We start from the raw sequence: 14,579 nt of genomic DNA, 5'->3' as shown, positions 1-14,579 counted from the left end.
TTTAATTCGGTACTGTATGCTTATTTTTGGTTTTAAGTTTTATTTCATATTGTAGTGTAGTGGGTCTGTCTAGTCAAAGCTTTGGTTTTTCCAGTAGTCATGTATGGATGAGAGAGTTGGATCATAAAGAAGATTGAGTGCCAAAGAACTGATACTTCTGAACTGTGGTGCTGGAGAGGACTCTTGAGAGTCCCTCGGACTGCAAGGAGATCCAACCAGTCCATCCTAAAGGAAATCAGTCCAGAATATTCATTGGAGGGACTGATGCTGAAGCTGAAGCTCTAATACTTTGGCCAGTTCAGTTCAGTCACTCAGTTGTGTCCGACTGTCTGCGACCCCTTGGACTGCAGGACGCCAGGCTTCCCTGTCCATCACCAACTCCCAGAGGTTACTGAAACTCATATCCATTGAGTCCGTGATCTCATCCAACCATCTCATCCTCTGTTTTCCCCTTCTCCTCCCACCTTCAGTCTTTCCCAGCATCAAGGTCTTTTCAGATGAATCAGTTCTTCACATCAGGTGGTCAAAGCATTGGAGTTTCAGCTTCAGCATCAGTCCTTCCAATGAATATTCTTGAGAGTCTTTTCAAACACCACAGTTCAAAAGCATCAATTCTTCAGCGCTCAGCTTTCTATTAGGAAAGACACGTCCAACTCTCACATCCATACATGACCACTGGAAAAACCATAGCTTTGACTAGACGGATCTTTGTTGGCAAAATAATGTCTCTGCTTTGTAATATGCTCTCTAGGTTGGTCATAACTTTTCTTCTAAGCAGCAAGCGTCTTTTAATTTCATGGCTGCAGTCACCATCTGCAGTGATTTTGGAGCCCCCCAAAATAGTTTTTCTCTGTTTTACCATCCATTTGCCATGAAGTGACGAGACCAGATGTCATGAATTAGTTTTCGGAATGTTGCGCTTTAAGCCAGCTTTTCACTCTCCTCTTACGTTACCACCAGTAGTGTAGCCGGGTTCCCTCCCCTCGCCCCCAGCATTTATTGTTTGTACACTTGATGATGGCCTTCCTGACTGATGTCAAGTAATATCTCATAGTAGTTTTGATTTGTATTCGGCTAATAAATAGTGAGATTGAGCATCTTCCCATGTGTTTCTTGCACAACTGTATGTGTTCTTTGGAAAACTTCTGTTGAATCTTCTCCCCGTTAATTGATTGGATTGTTTATTTTTGTATTGAATTGCCTGAGCTGTTTGTACGTTTGGGGATTGATCCCTCATTGGTCTAATCATTTACAAGTATTTTCTCCCATTCCGTGGGTCTTTTCATTTTTTTAAATCGTTTCCTTTGCTGTGTAAAAGCTTTTGAATTTAATTAGGTCCCATTTGTTTATTTTAATTTTTAATTTTTCTTTATATTACAGTTTAGTTGATTAATAAAGTTGTGTTTCAGTTCAGTTCAGTCGCTCAGTCGTGCCCGACTCTTTGCGACCCCATGAATCGCAGCACGCCAGGCCTCCCTGTCCATCACCAACTCCCCGAGTTCACTCAAACGCATGTCCAAGTCAGTGATGCCATCCAGCCATCTCATCCTCTGTCGTCCCCTTCTCCTCCTGCCCCCAATCCCTCCCAGCATCAGAGTCTTTTCCAATGAGTCAACTCTTCGCATGAGGTGGCCAAAGTACGGGAGTTTCAGCTTTAGCATCATTCCTTCCAAAGAAATCCCAGGGCTGATCTCCTTCAGAATGGACTGGTTGGATCTCCTTGCAGTCCAAGGGACTCTCAAGAGTCTTCTCCAACACCACAGGTCAAAAGCATCAATTCTTCGGTGCTCAGCATTCTTCACAGTTCAACTCTCACATCCATACATGACCACAGGAAAAACCATAGCCTTGACTAGACGGACCTTAGTCGGCAAAGTAATGTCTCTGCTTTTGAATATGCTATCTAGGTTGGTCATAACTTTCCTTCCAAGGAGTAAGTGTCTTTTAATTTCATGGCTGCAGTCACCATCTTCAGTGCTTTTGGAGCCCCCCAAAAATAAAGTCTGACACTGTTTCCACTGTTTCCCCATCTATTTCCCATGAAGTGATGGGACCAGATGCCATGATCTTAGTTTTCTGAATGAATTGCCAACATCTGCTGAATCATGGAAAAAGCAAGAGAGTTCCAGAAAAACATCTACTTCTGCTTTATTGACTATGCCAAAGCCTTTGACTGTGTGGATCACAACAAACTATGGAAAATTCCTCAAGAGATGAGGATACCAGACCACCTGACCTGCCTCTTGAGAAACCTGTATGGAGGTCAGGAAGCAACAGTTAGAACTGGACATGGAACAACAGACTGGTTCCAGACAGGAAAAGGAGTACATCAAGGCTGTATATTGTCACCCTGCTTATTTAACATCTATGCAGAGTACATCATGAGAAACACTGGGCTGGATGAAGCACAGGCTGGAATCAAGATTGCTGGGAGAAATATCAATAACCTCAGATATGCAGATGACACCACCCTATGGCAGAAAGTGAAGAGGAGCTAAAAAGCCTCTTGATGAAAGTGAAAGAGGAGAGTGAAAAAGTTGGCTGTCAGTTGTATATATACCTGTATCTACCTTTTTCGCATTCCTTTCCCATTTCAGTTATTGCAGAATAGTGAGCAGAGTTCCCTGTGTTATACAGTTGGTCCTTGTTGGTTATTTATTTTATATATAGTTGTGTGTGTGTGTGTGTGTCATTTTCCCCACTCTCAATTTATCCCTCCCGTCCTCTGTTCCTTTTTGCTAATCATTGTTTTTTGTGAGTCTGTTTCAATTTTGTAAATAAATTCACTGGTATTGTTTCGTTTTAGACTTCACATATAAACCATATCATATGGTATTCGTCTGTCTCTGTGTGGTTAGCTTACATAGTATGATAATCCCAAGGTTCGTCCGCGTTGCTGCAGATGTTGTTCTTTTTAAGGGCTGAGGATACTCTGCTGTGTGTATGCACCTTGTCTTCTTTATCCACTGGTCTGTCGATGCACACTTGGCTTGCTTCCATGTCCTGGGGGCTGTAAGCAGTGCTGCAGTGAACGTTGGCCTGCATGTAACCCTTGGAACCATGGTTTTCTCCAGATACATGACCAGGATTGGGATTCCTGGATCATATGCTAGCTCTAGTTTTAATTTTTTAACTAATCTCCATGCTGTTCCCGTTCACAGTGGCTACACTAATTTATTGTTTGTAGGCTTTTTGATGATGGCTATTCTGACTGGCTGAGTGCCGAAGAATTGATGCTTTTGAACTGTGGTGTTGGAGACGACTCTTGAGAGTCCCTTGGACTGCAGGAGGTCCAACCAGTCCATTCTAAAGATCAGCCCTGAGATTTCTTTGGAAGGAATGATGCTAAAGCTGAAACTCCAGTACTTTGGCCACCTCATGAGAAGAGTTGACTCATTGGAAAAGACTCTGATGCTCGGAGGGATTGGAGGCAGGAGGAGAAGGGGTCGACCGAGGATGAGATGGCTGGATGGCATCACCGACTTGATGGACATGAGTTTGAGTGAATTCCGGGAGTTGGTGATGGACAGGGAGGCCTGGCGTGCTGCGATTCATGGGGTCGCAAAGAGTCGGACACGACTGAGCGACTGAACTGAACTGATTCTGACTGGTGTGAGGTGATGTCTCATTGTAGGTTTGACTCGCATTTCTGCGGTCCATGGGTTTGCAGAGAGTTGGACACGACTGAGCGACTGAACAACAGCAACAATAATTAAGCATCTTTTCATGTGCTTTTTGCCCTCTGTGTCATGTTTGGAGAAATACCTGCTTAGGTCTTCTGCCCATTTTTTAAAAATAGCTTACTTATGTTGGCTGTGCTGGGTCTTCTCTGCTGCTCGGGCTCTTCTCTACTTGGAGGCAGCCGGGGCTGCTGCCCGGTGGTGGCGATGGGCTCCTCCTTGCAGTGACTCCTTATTGTGGAGCCCGGGCTCGGGAGCGTGCGGCTTCATGGTTGCAGCACATGGGCTCAGCCATCGCCGTTCCCAGGCTCTGGAGCACAGGCTCAGTAGTTGCTGTGCACGCCTGAGCTTCAGGGCGTGTGTGTTCTTCCCAGACCAGGTATCAGTCCTGTGTCTCCTGCTTTGGCAGGTGTTTTTTTTTTTTTTTTTTTTACCACCGAGCCAGTGGGGAAGCACTCTGCCCATTTTGATTGGATTGTTTTGTTGTTGTTGAGTTGTATGATTTGTTTGTAAATTTTGGAGATGAAGCCCTTGTAGGTCACTTCATTTGCAGTTATTTTCTCCCATCCGTGGCTTTTCTTTTTCTTTATGGTTTCCTTGCGGTGCAACAACTTTTGAGTATAATGAGGGCCCCAGCCTCCAGTATCAGCAGGTAGTCTGGTCCAAGTTTCTACGAGGTCACTGCTTTTCCCCCTCGTTCCTGGTGTGCACCCTCCAAGAGTGGAGTTTCAGTTTCCCCCCGTTCTGTCGAGTTCCTGCGATCAGTTCCTGCTTGCCTTGAAAACCAGATGCTCTAGGGGCTCCTCCTCTAGTTGCTAGACCCCCAGGAAGGGGAGTATGACGTGGGGCTCAGGACTTTCTCTCCTATGGAAGAACCTCTGGGATGTGATTACTTTCCAGTTCGTAGGCTGCCCACCTGACGGATGTGGTAGTAGGTTTCATGTCAGTTGCAGCCCACCTGCCACCTCATGTGGCTCCTACTTCGTCTTTGGATGCAGGGTACCTGTTTTGGTAGGTCCCAGCATTTTTTTTGTCGATGGTTGTTCAGCACTTAGCTGTGATTTTGCTGTCTTCATATGAAGAGGTGAGCTCACGTCTCTCTACTCCGCCATCTTGTCTCCACCATCAGCTGCACAGACACAAAGACTAAATATTGTATTATTCTACTTATATGATAATTGTCCTGAGCAGGCAGATCCATAAAGACAAGGGAAATTAGTGGTTGCCTAGGGATGGAGGTGTGAGTGGGTGATGGAAAGATTATGGGGTTCCTTTTGAGGTGGTGAAGATATTGTAAAGTCGATTGAAGTGATGGGTGCACAACTCTGACTATGTCAGAAACCACTGAATGGGTGAATTGCATGATATGTTGATTATGCCTCAGTATAAAGGTGTTGGAAAAAATAAAAAAGGGAAATACTGAGTCAAAGAGGCTGTCTGTCTTTATCCCACACTTTTGCAGGCTTTTCCTCACCTTGGAGATATGAATGGCTCATTACAGAGAAGAATCTCAAATTTATTTAGGGTTGGGTTTGGGGGAGTATAGAATCTGAAAAGCCTCTGAATGAGTTCAACTGTCCCTTTCCCTTTGGGAATCACCCAGGGGCCCCTGCCTCCTAGAAGCTTGGACACTTGGAGCCAGGTGTGACTCAAATATAGGTTAAGAAAGACTGTGTGAGCATTTTGTCTTTAGTCCATATCCCGAAGGGGTGTGTGAAGCTGGTGGTCCAGAAGCATGACAGGAAACTCAAGTTCGTTAGGCTTTGAGGGCTTGTTGTTGTTGTTTTATTCAAGCAGGGACCCCCCACCTCACCCCGACGGCTCCCCACACACCAAGGTCCTGGTTCTATTGGCACTTCCCTTTCCAGCCTATTCCAGCCCCAGGTGATGTGGGGCAGGAACCTGTCTGGTGGGAGCCCCGAGTCAGCGGGAATGTGTGGGGAGAGTTACTCTGGGCCTTCTCACGGGCCTGGGCCATCCTGTGGGGACAGGAGTGGGCATCACTCATCAGTCCACGAGGGGCCCGCTGCTGCTTCTGCCACTGTGGATTGGTTCTGCCTGTTCTTGGACAGCGTACAAATGGAATCATCTAGCAAGTCAGTTTTTGCTCTCGCTTCTTTTAAGTGTTTATTTGGCCGCACTGGGTCTCAGCCGTGGTGTGTGAACTCTTTAGCTCTGGCATGTGGGATCTAACCTAGGACCCCGGCACTGGGAGTGTGGCATCTTTGTCACCAGACCCCCAGGGAAGTCCTTGCTCTGACTTCTTTAATTCAGCGTAATGTTCTTGAGATTCATTGCCCCTGTTGTTGCCTGTGTTGTTACCTTATTCTTTTATCCTGAATAATGTTTCACTCATTGTGTGAGTATTCCACAGCTTCTCCGCATTCTTCTGTTGGTGGATGTTTGGGTTGTTCCCCGTTTTAGGCTATTGTGACCAAGGCTGCTTTGTGAACAGTCGTGTCTGAGTCTTTTGTACGTCTTTGTTTTTATTTCTCTTGGGTAAATAAATGCCTAGAGCCCTGGAACTGCCAGCTCACAGGGCAGACTGCTCACTCTCGGAGGAGCCGCTCAGCAGCCCTGCAGCATGGTTGAGCCGCTCTTGTGACCCAGCAGAGATGCACGAGCTGCTGCTATTCCACCCCGGGCCACACTGGTTGTTGTCGGTCTCTGCTTCAGACATCAGACAGAGGTGTTTTATCCTCTGAGGTAGATGTAAAAAGGGAGAGTTGGTCTGTGGTGTGGGGAAGACGAGTATGGAGAGAGGGCATGCGGGGGTCACAAACAGGAGCTCAGGGTGGCCTGACCACTGGGTTGATGGAGGTGGGCAGACATGGTTATGGTCCAGGTGTGTTTTGAAGACAGGATGGGCAGGGTTTGCTGCGGGACAGGCCATGGGATCAGAGAGAAGTCAGGGTGCCCACCGGAGCTGCTGGCGGAGCTGGGGGTGCTGTTTCCCCGAGACTGGGGCCAGCCTGGGCTAGACTGGGAGGAGGGCGTTGACTTTGGGGAGTCAGAGGAGAGTTTTCTTTTTAAGGTGCTGCGTGGAGGTTGACGGACTGGAGAGTGAGGAGGGCTCACTCAGCAGTGAGGACAGCTGCCATGCCGCGATCCGTGCAGTGAGAGAGGTTCCAGCACACCCCTCGGGGTGTGGGAGTGTGCGGGGAGAAGGCTGGAGAGGGTGGGCAAGGATGGCAGGGGGTGGGCCACAGGGGCCCTGGGGATGGGTGGGCAGTCATTTCAGAGGAGACCCCACGGCAGAGTGGCGTGTGCGTGCCTTCGCCACAGTGGCAGCCTGGTTCAGGACTGGGGCTTCTCAGCCAGGGGGAAGGACGGGGGAGGCCGGTGTGCGACGTTCCTGCTGGATGGGGTCGGACTCAGCACTTTGTTTCCACACTTGAGGCTTTCAAGCCGCTCCTGGTTGCAGGTTGTCTCGCTCTCTTCTGAGCAGTGTTTGTGTTTTAATATCTGGCTATGCGGGGTCTTCACTGCCGTGCAGGCTTCCTCTCTAGTTGCAGCCAGCAGGCACTCCTCTTGGCGGCAGTGCTCGGCCTTCTCCCTGTGGTGGCTTCTCTTGCTGCAGAGCGCAGGCTCTCAGCTTAGCTCCAGGGCACGTGGGATCTCCCGGGACCAGGGACCAAACCCACGTCCGCTGCATTGGCGGTTGTGTCCTTATCCACTGTGCCAGCAGGGAAGTCCTAAACAAGGTTTGATGTGAAGAAGGAAACTTCGCCAGTCACTAGTTACTATCATGTCCACTTGCATAGAAGGTAGAATACTTCACTCTCCCCAGGAAAAGACCTGGCTCTGACTGTTCTCAGCCATGTGCTCTGCAGGCCCAGCAACAACTATAACCCAGATCAACTACCTTCTCTAAGTGAAACTTAGAGGTTTGAGGAAATCAACCCTGTAATATCTAGTGATAATAAATGATATTTCAAAACGTGTTTTTTTTTTTTTTTTTCTGTTAGTTGATCGACTAGGTAACGTAAGTACTTGGGCAGGTGTGCTCTTTACCACTGTGCCACCTGGGAAACCCACTTGGTAAATTTGGAAGGTTTTAAACATATATTTTGCTTGTGGTCATAATAAAATATATTCACTTCTAAATTTCAGAAAAGTTGGAGAAGATTCGAGATCATGAACGAAAGGAAGGAACTTTCACGCCTATGCCCAGCCCTTACTACATGGAGCTCACCAAACTGCTGTTAAATCAGTGAGTAGCTCCGCGGAGCCCACAGCCCGAGCCGCCCGCGTTGGTGCTCCCCGCGCGTTCCTGGGGGAGCCGGCGGGCCTGGACCCCGCTGCGCCCCAGCCCTCAGCCTGGAGGCATCAGGCGCACACGCTGACTGAGCTCCGGCTCTCCTGCTTCCCCTTTTCCTTTCCCCCGTCCTTCCCTCTCCTGGTGAACCCCTTGTTCTTTCTGTTCTGCATCCTAACCGCCGCTTGTTACTGGACTCCATTTCAGTCCCTCCCTCCCTAACAGTGGCTTTTCCTGCACGGCAATCAATGTTAGTCAGCCTGTACCCCTTTTCTTCTTGGGGCCTGGGTGTCTGAGAGCTTCCATCTCCTGCACAGGGAAGGGCCCCTGAGCTGGACGGGAAGGCCCCTGGGCAGGCTCCCTGTCGGCTTCTCCTTCAGCCAGAGGGTGCTTCTGCAGAGAAGGCTGCGTGGGCCTCCCCTGCCCTCTGGAGCCTCTCCAGGCTTGCAGTGCCACTCGTGGCGTTCATGCCGCATGGCCTGGCTCCCCTCTTCCTTGTCTCACAGCTCTGCAGGACTTCCTCTCTCTCCTGGGTCACGCTGGCCTCTCTCACTTCTGCACGTAAGTAGAAGGTCCAAGTCCTCAGAGCACACGTGTGCATGTCCACTGCCCCGTCCCTCTGCCCAGCGAGTCCCCTGTCCCCGCCTCCTCCTGGGTTTAGCACAGGTCCTCCCCCCAGGTAAGCAAGCCTGTCCTCATCCCCGTCTCCAGGGCAGCTCTCGTCAGCTGCTCTCCTCTCACCGCCGTCTGCCTGGGCTGCTCCTCTGCCCCCGTGCCCTGTTCTCATGGGCGGGGGCCGTCTAGTGCCTCAGCAGTGCCTGGTGCTCACATGTTTGTCAATAAATGAATGAATCAGCAGAGAAAGCAGGCAAGCACAGTGTTGCTTAGGAGCAGCTTAGAATGTAGTCTGCACAATGCCAAGCCTTTCAAACGCTGAGCACCTTTTAATTGGTGAATTCAAGGGCAGGTCCAGAACAGAAGTTGGAAGCGGCCTGCTGCCTGCTGTAGAACAGCGAGGGCTGGGACCCCGTGCATGGCACTGCGGATTCAAGTGGAGACTTACGTCACGTGGGCTTGTCTTTGAGTTGACCTGAGGCAGCAGTTGTGCAGTTCACAACACTCTCCTTGTACAACCTGCTAAGTGACCCACTAGGCAGTGGCATTGCCCCTGTAGGCCCGAGTTCCGGTTCTGTGGGGCAGAGACGTGGTCCTGTTACCGGTGTGGTATGACAATTTGTTAGGAGAACAGCCTGATGCAGCCCTCACGCCTGGTGCTGCCCGAGGAGGGCTCTGTGGCTTGGAGGATGGAGGGACACGTATTAGGGGAGAGGGTGTAGGCAGGACAGAAGGTGAAGAGCCCAGGGCTGTGGAGCAGGGCTGGTGGGACCTGTATGCCTGCTGAGGGCAGGGGAGTGGAAGCTGTGTCCCCAGGAGGGTGTCATTCGGAGGACCCAGAGGGCTGCCTTGGAGGGGAGTGACTTCAGAAAGGAGAATACAGAAGCGGAGGGAAGGTCTGCACATCTTTAGGTTTTGAAGTTCAGGGTATCATGTACACAGTTCCTATCAAAAGCCCGTTTCCTTAGAGTCAGTCATTCAGAGAAGGGGCCTTTGTTCTGCAGTGCAGTTCACAAGGAGCTGCGGGCCTTTGTTCCATCACCTGCTGTTCAGACCGTAAGATCCAAAAGTTTGGGTCTTAAATCTCCTACATCAGTTTTATGCCACTGACTCTTTGTCTCCACTCGTGAGCTCATTGTAGCCTGTGGAGGCTCATCCAGCCTGTAGTCCCTGGAGTTCATCCCAGGATGCCTGGTGAAGGACGTTGGCCTCTGCTTTTGTCTTAGTTTGTCCCTTCCTTTAGAGGCTAAGGCCAGTTTAAAAATGTGTCACAGGAAGGCTCTCAGTGCCCTGCGTGGACTCCAGGCCAGACTTTTACCCCAAATTTGCCGTGTATGGGTGTGCTACTTATGCTTATTTGCTTTTTGTTTTGTAATTTTTGCAAATGTGTCTTTGTTGTCTCTGTAGAGCAGCACGGTCTCTGTCCTTCACGGGCTTCTGAGAGGATAGAAGTGCTGTGCAGTGCAGAGGACTGCGCCTGGCACACACACCTCGTCTGCTTTCCCTGGTGGGCTGGAGCTCTGGGGTATTAGCGTTAGAGGCATGACCTTTGAGCCGGCCTTCGAAAGATGCGTTCTAGCTGGGAATTGTACAGAACACAGCACAGAGCACCCAGTTACCCCTAGACAGAGGAGGGCCAGCTCAGAGCTGCCACTCCGATACCTCAATTTTTTCGGTGAATAAACAGAAGTCCTTGTACTGCAGGACGCCCGGGACAGTTAATTTGAGCACAGCTGACTCGGTGAGCTTCCTGGCTGAATTTTCCTGGCACCAAGGTTAACTGCTAGAAATCCTTACATTTTAAAACTGAAAAGTGAAACAGACTTTGAGCCTCGAACAGCTTGTGCATTTCTGTCTAAATCTAAGCAGTGTTTAGGAAGAAGCCACTTTTCCCCGGATGTTGGCTTAATTTGCTGCGTGCTTCCCTGTGCGACTTATCTCCCCTTTCCTTCCTTTAGTGCTTCGGACAACATCCCGAAAGCAGATGAGATCCGGACCCTGATCAAGGACGTGTGGGACACTCGCATAGCCAAGTTCCGTGTGTCTGCTGACAGCTTCGTGAGGCAGCAGGAGGCACACGCCAAGGTGTGCACAACGGGCAGGGAGGCTCAGGAGCGGATGCCCTAGTTGGCTTTCAGAAAATCACTGCTCACTGGTTCTTTATCCAGTAGGTTTAACCTTTCTTGAAATCAAAAACTAAACCAGCTGTTTTCTCTCACGTTTAGCTGGATAACTTGACCCTGATGGAGATCAACACCAGCGGGGCTTTCCTCACACAAGCGCTCAACCACATGTACAAACTTCGCACAAACCTGCAGCCTTCGGACAGCACCCAGTCTCAGGACTTCTAGGCAGGGACCGCTTTGTCCAGGCCTGCGTCTGCCGGCAGGAGGCTCCTCAGGCAGCGTGAGCGATTGGGACATGACAGAGATACTCACGTTTCTGGAATCCTAGACCACTTCTGAATCTACAAAAAAAGTGCAGTTAAGGAAGGAATGGGTTTATAATCTGGTTGGAAAGCAACAGGCTTATGCTCAGTTGAGACATTCTGTAATTCCTTGTCTGTGTCTGGGAGTCAGCTGCCTTTTATGGGGAAGAAAAAGCACTGGCAGAACGAGTGCATTTCCCAGCAGAGCCCCGGCCTCCTGCACGGGACGGTCGCGTGCAGGCGAGTGTTCGGTGATGTCGGGTGTTGCTTTAAGATAAGATACGGCAGGACGGTGATGTGGCCACGGCCTTTCTCCTGGGCTACATTCAGAGCCTTCCACAGAGACTGCACACTGTGCAGGGCAGCCCACAAGCACTCAGCTAGTGACGGTGACTCATCATTAAGCCCCAATACACAGTAAAGGCGGAATCACCCGATTCTCTTTGGGTTTTTCCCGCATCACTCCCACATGGAGGGAGCAGGCTCAGCAGCTAAAGGGTCTGACAGAGCAGACTGAGAGGCTTAGCAGACAGCGTGCCCTTCCGAGCCCCACTCTGCGTGTTTCTTGTTTGCTTGGCTGCTTCTGGGAAAGGGCTAAAAGGTTGTTTATCAGCAAGAAAGTAGGGGAAATTAATTCCATGTGTGTGTAAGTGAAGCTGAAGATGCGACGCCAGGGGAAAATGGGGCCTGTGCTGTGTTTCTTGGTGGACTGAGGGGACAGCCTGCTTGAGGCAGCTGTGGCTCAGGCCAGAGGCCTGTTTTTCCCTGGGAGGAGCATCTTCAGCTGTACCACCGCTCGATTCCTTACAGAAAGTACTTTCCCTCAAGTTGGGGGTCGGGGGCGATGACTGTCCAGTCCTGTAACGAGAGGGTTCAATCACCAGCTGGTTCTTGAGGGTTTCTGAAGGGGCGTATGTGTGTGATCATGTGACCAACTGGGCCCTGCTGGTGTTTTTACCCTTCAGTGTTTAAAACTCAGCTTACTTCAAGTTACCTGGGCGCTATTTGCCATCCCAGGTGGGTCCCCAGATGTCCCTCTAAACAGCAGCTTGTGTTTAAACACTGAAGGGCCACACACAGAGGGACTATGACCCAGAACACGTGGTCTCCATAGTTTCATCCCTTCTCCTAAAACCGGGCTGAGGTCCAGTTGATTCTGTCTTGACACTTTACTTGTAAAGCTGTAGAATCATTGACTTATTTTTTCCCCTTACTATAACATAAAAAAGATTTTTCTCTTAACATGATTTAGGAAGATTTTATTTTCTGGATGTTGTCAGAAATTACAGCAATATATTCATAAATACCTAATTACTACATTCAACAAATAATATTACAATACAGTTAATTCAAACAAGTACACTTAGAACAGGTTTAATTTCACAGCATCTAAACTGCCCCCAGAGTGACCGAGGCACCGTTCCTCCTCCCCCCGAGTCCTGGTTGGCTGTCCTAGCAGTTAGCACAGGCGCAGCAGAGCAGCACCGTGGGCTGGTAGCATGGGCCTCCTCAGCTCAGGCAGAGTTAAGGAGCCTAGTTCAGCACTGGATCGGAAGCTGGGGACAGGCTACTCCAAGCAGTGACTTCAATAGCTTGGTTACTAGAAGAGTAGGGGCTGCTGCTAAGTGGCTAATCTACACTGTGAGAGGAGCAGCTTCCTGGGCTAGCCATCCCCATCTGGTGGTGGGTCCCTGGAACTGTCTACACTTTTAAACCGCGGCTCAGAGGGAAACGGGCTATGTGGCTTAGATTTAGAGGTGGGGCAGCATCGTGAGCTACTCAATGGAATGCCACCCCACACACAGACTCAGATTACCTGTTATTATTTGCTAGTTTGCTGAAGGTGTGGGTTCCTTTTAATAGTCTTTGAATTTCCCTGAGGGTATAATCTTTTTTAGCACTTTGCATGCTGCCAATTGTTGCACTTCTTTTAGAATATAGACTAAACTATCGGTCACTTATGTGAGATAATGGATGCTGATACTTTATGCCAGTTTGCCTGTTTCTGTGAAACACAGACCCATTTTCCAACAGTCAGGTCCTGCAGTGCCAAGTGTGGGGAAGCTCTAGTTTGTACTGATCTGATTAAATGCACCAAGCCACATGACTCAGCTTTGGCAGGCACCCTCAAATTGAGCAAAACGCCTTCAGGTCACAAAAATACTGACACAAAAGTTCCAGAGTCAGTTCTAGAGCAAATTTGCTATATTTCTGAACTTTGTCTTTCAAAAAACTCAATATGAAATAGCTGAACAAAAACTTTAGGGATTCCATATTTGTCAGCTTTTAAGCCTAAACTGAAAAAAGACTGATGCTACTATGTTCTTAAGAAGAGTTTTCAGGTTATAAACTGTTCAGTGGGGGGCATGATTGGGTATGCTGTCTCCCAGAGAGGCGCACTTCTGTTTTCACAAGACCCTCTGTTACCTTTTTCTTTCTTCCTGTTGCCTTACTGGTCTGTATTTATATTCTGATTGTCATATTACTTCTTGAGCCCTAGAATATTCAGAGATCCTCACAGGTAGGTGGGGGCGGGGCGGGGGGTGCCACTCGGAAGGGGAAAGCTGTTGATACTAGCTCAGGGACAGAGCTGCCACCCCTGGTTAGCTGTCCTTTTTAACCTGTATACCGCGAACTCCTCCCCAACCAACGCACAGCAGCCAAGGGCGCCCCCCACCAGGCAGTGAGGGGTCGGGGCTGTGTCCATCAGGTCTGTTCTTCCCTTTGCTTCTAGCCAAGGCCCTTGACCAGCGCCCGGGAGTAAAGGCATCCAGACATGTTCTACGATGGAGGAGGATGACTGGGGGGAAGTGCCAAGATGTAACCCTTAGGCCTTCAGAAACAGCAAGCAGGTTTTAAATAGAGAAATTCAGTGATGTTTTGCCCTGTTGGCGGCGGGGCTCCCTCTAAACACCTGTCCCCACCTGTGGCACATGGTGCTTTCCGTGTCTCTGCCAGGGAAGAGGCCCCCAGAACAGCTCTTAGTTCTCAAGTCGTTTCTGTAGAGAGAAAAGCACTTGCTGACTGCTGATAATACTGGCAGCACTTTTTGTCTGAGTTTGCTAATAACTGGAAGATTCTTGGCAGGCATACAAAGCAAACTGCGTGGGAACAGATAAAGTGACACCATGCCATCTGCCAGCAAGCTGTTCCGCACAGTTAAGGTCTAGGCTGAGGGCGTGGCCACTGGTCATAGCGCCTGGCCTTCCTGAAGGTCAGCCAGCCCGTCCCCAGGCCGGGGCAGAGGGGCGCGCGGCCTGATGTGTGGGTCTTCTCCCCTCCCCCAGGCACACCAACCACTGGCTGCTTTGGCCTCTGGTTTAGGCCCACTGGGGCAAGAGCTGCCTTTTTGATCTAGATGCAACCCAGCCTGAACCAGCAACCAGGGCAAGGAAGGCGGGCTCCCCCGGCCCCGCACTTTGTGCTGATACGATTATCCCTGTTTCCAGCGGCTCCTGTGCTCATCACAGTGAGCCCACGAGGAGAGGTTCTGTCGCACGTAGCTCACCGTGCCTTTAGGCTGTTACAAAGCTCTGCATCTGAACCAAGCCCCTACTGAGTTTCTGCTTTGCTCCTGCTCACACCGCTGTGAGACACC

At 49.7% G+C, this 14,579-nt stretch overlaps 1 protein-coding gene across 1 annotated transcript in view; it reads left to right on the top strand.

Moving 5' to 3' along the window:
- Positions 1–10,904, top strand: part of GINS2 (GINS complex subunit 2) — a 36,812-nt gene extending 25,908 nt beyond the window's left edge. The window contains exons 3-5 of the mRNA XM_068993268.1: positions 7,794–7,893; positions 10,512–10,638; positions 10,779–10,904. Coding sequence (XP_068849369.1) covers positions 7,794–7,893; positions 10,512–10,638; positions 10,779–10,904 — 353 coding nt within the window. The remainder of the gene's footprint in view (positions 1–7,793; positions 7,894–10,511; positions 10,639–10,778) is intronic.
- Positions 10,905–14,579: the final 3,675 nt, after the last annotated feature.

Source organism: Capricornis sumatraensis, chromosome 20, assembly GCF_032405125.1.
Source record: "Capricornis sumatraensis isolate serow.1 chromosome 20, serow.2, whole genome shotgun sequence".
Lineage (NCBI taxonomy): Eukaryota > Metazoa > Chordata > Mammalia > Artiodactyla > Bovidae > Capricornis > Capricornis sumatraensis.
This window is presented reverse-complemented; position numbering and strand designations above follow the sequence as displayed.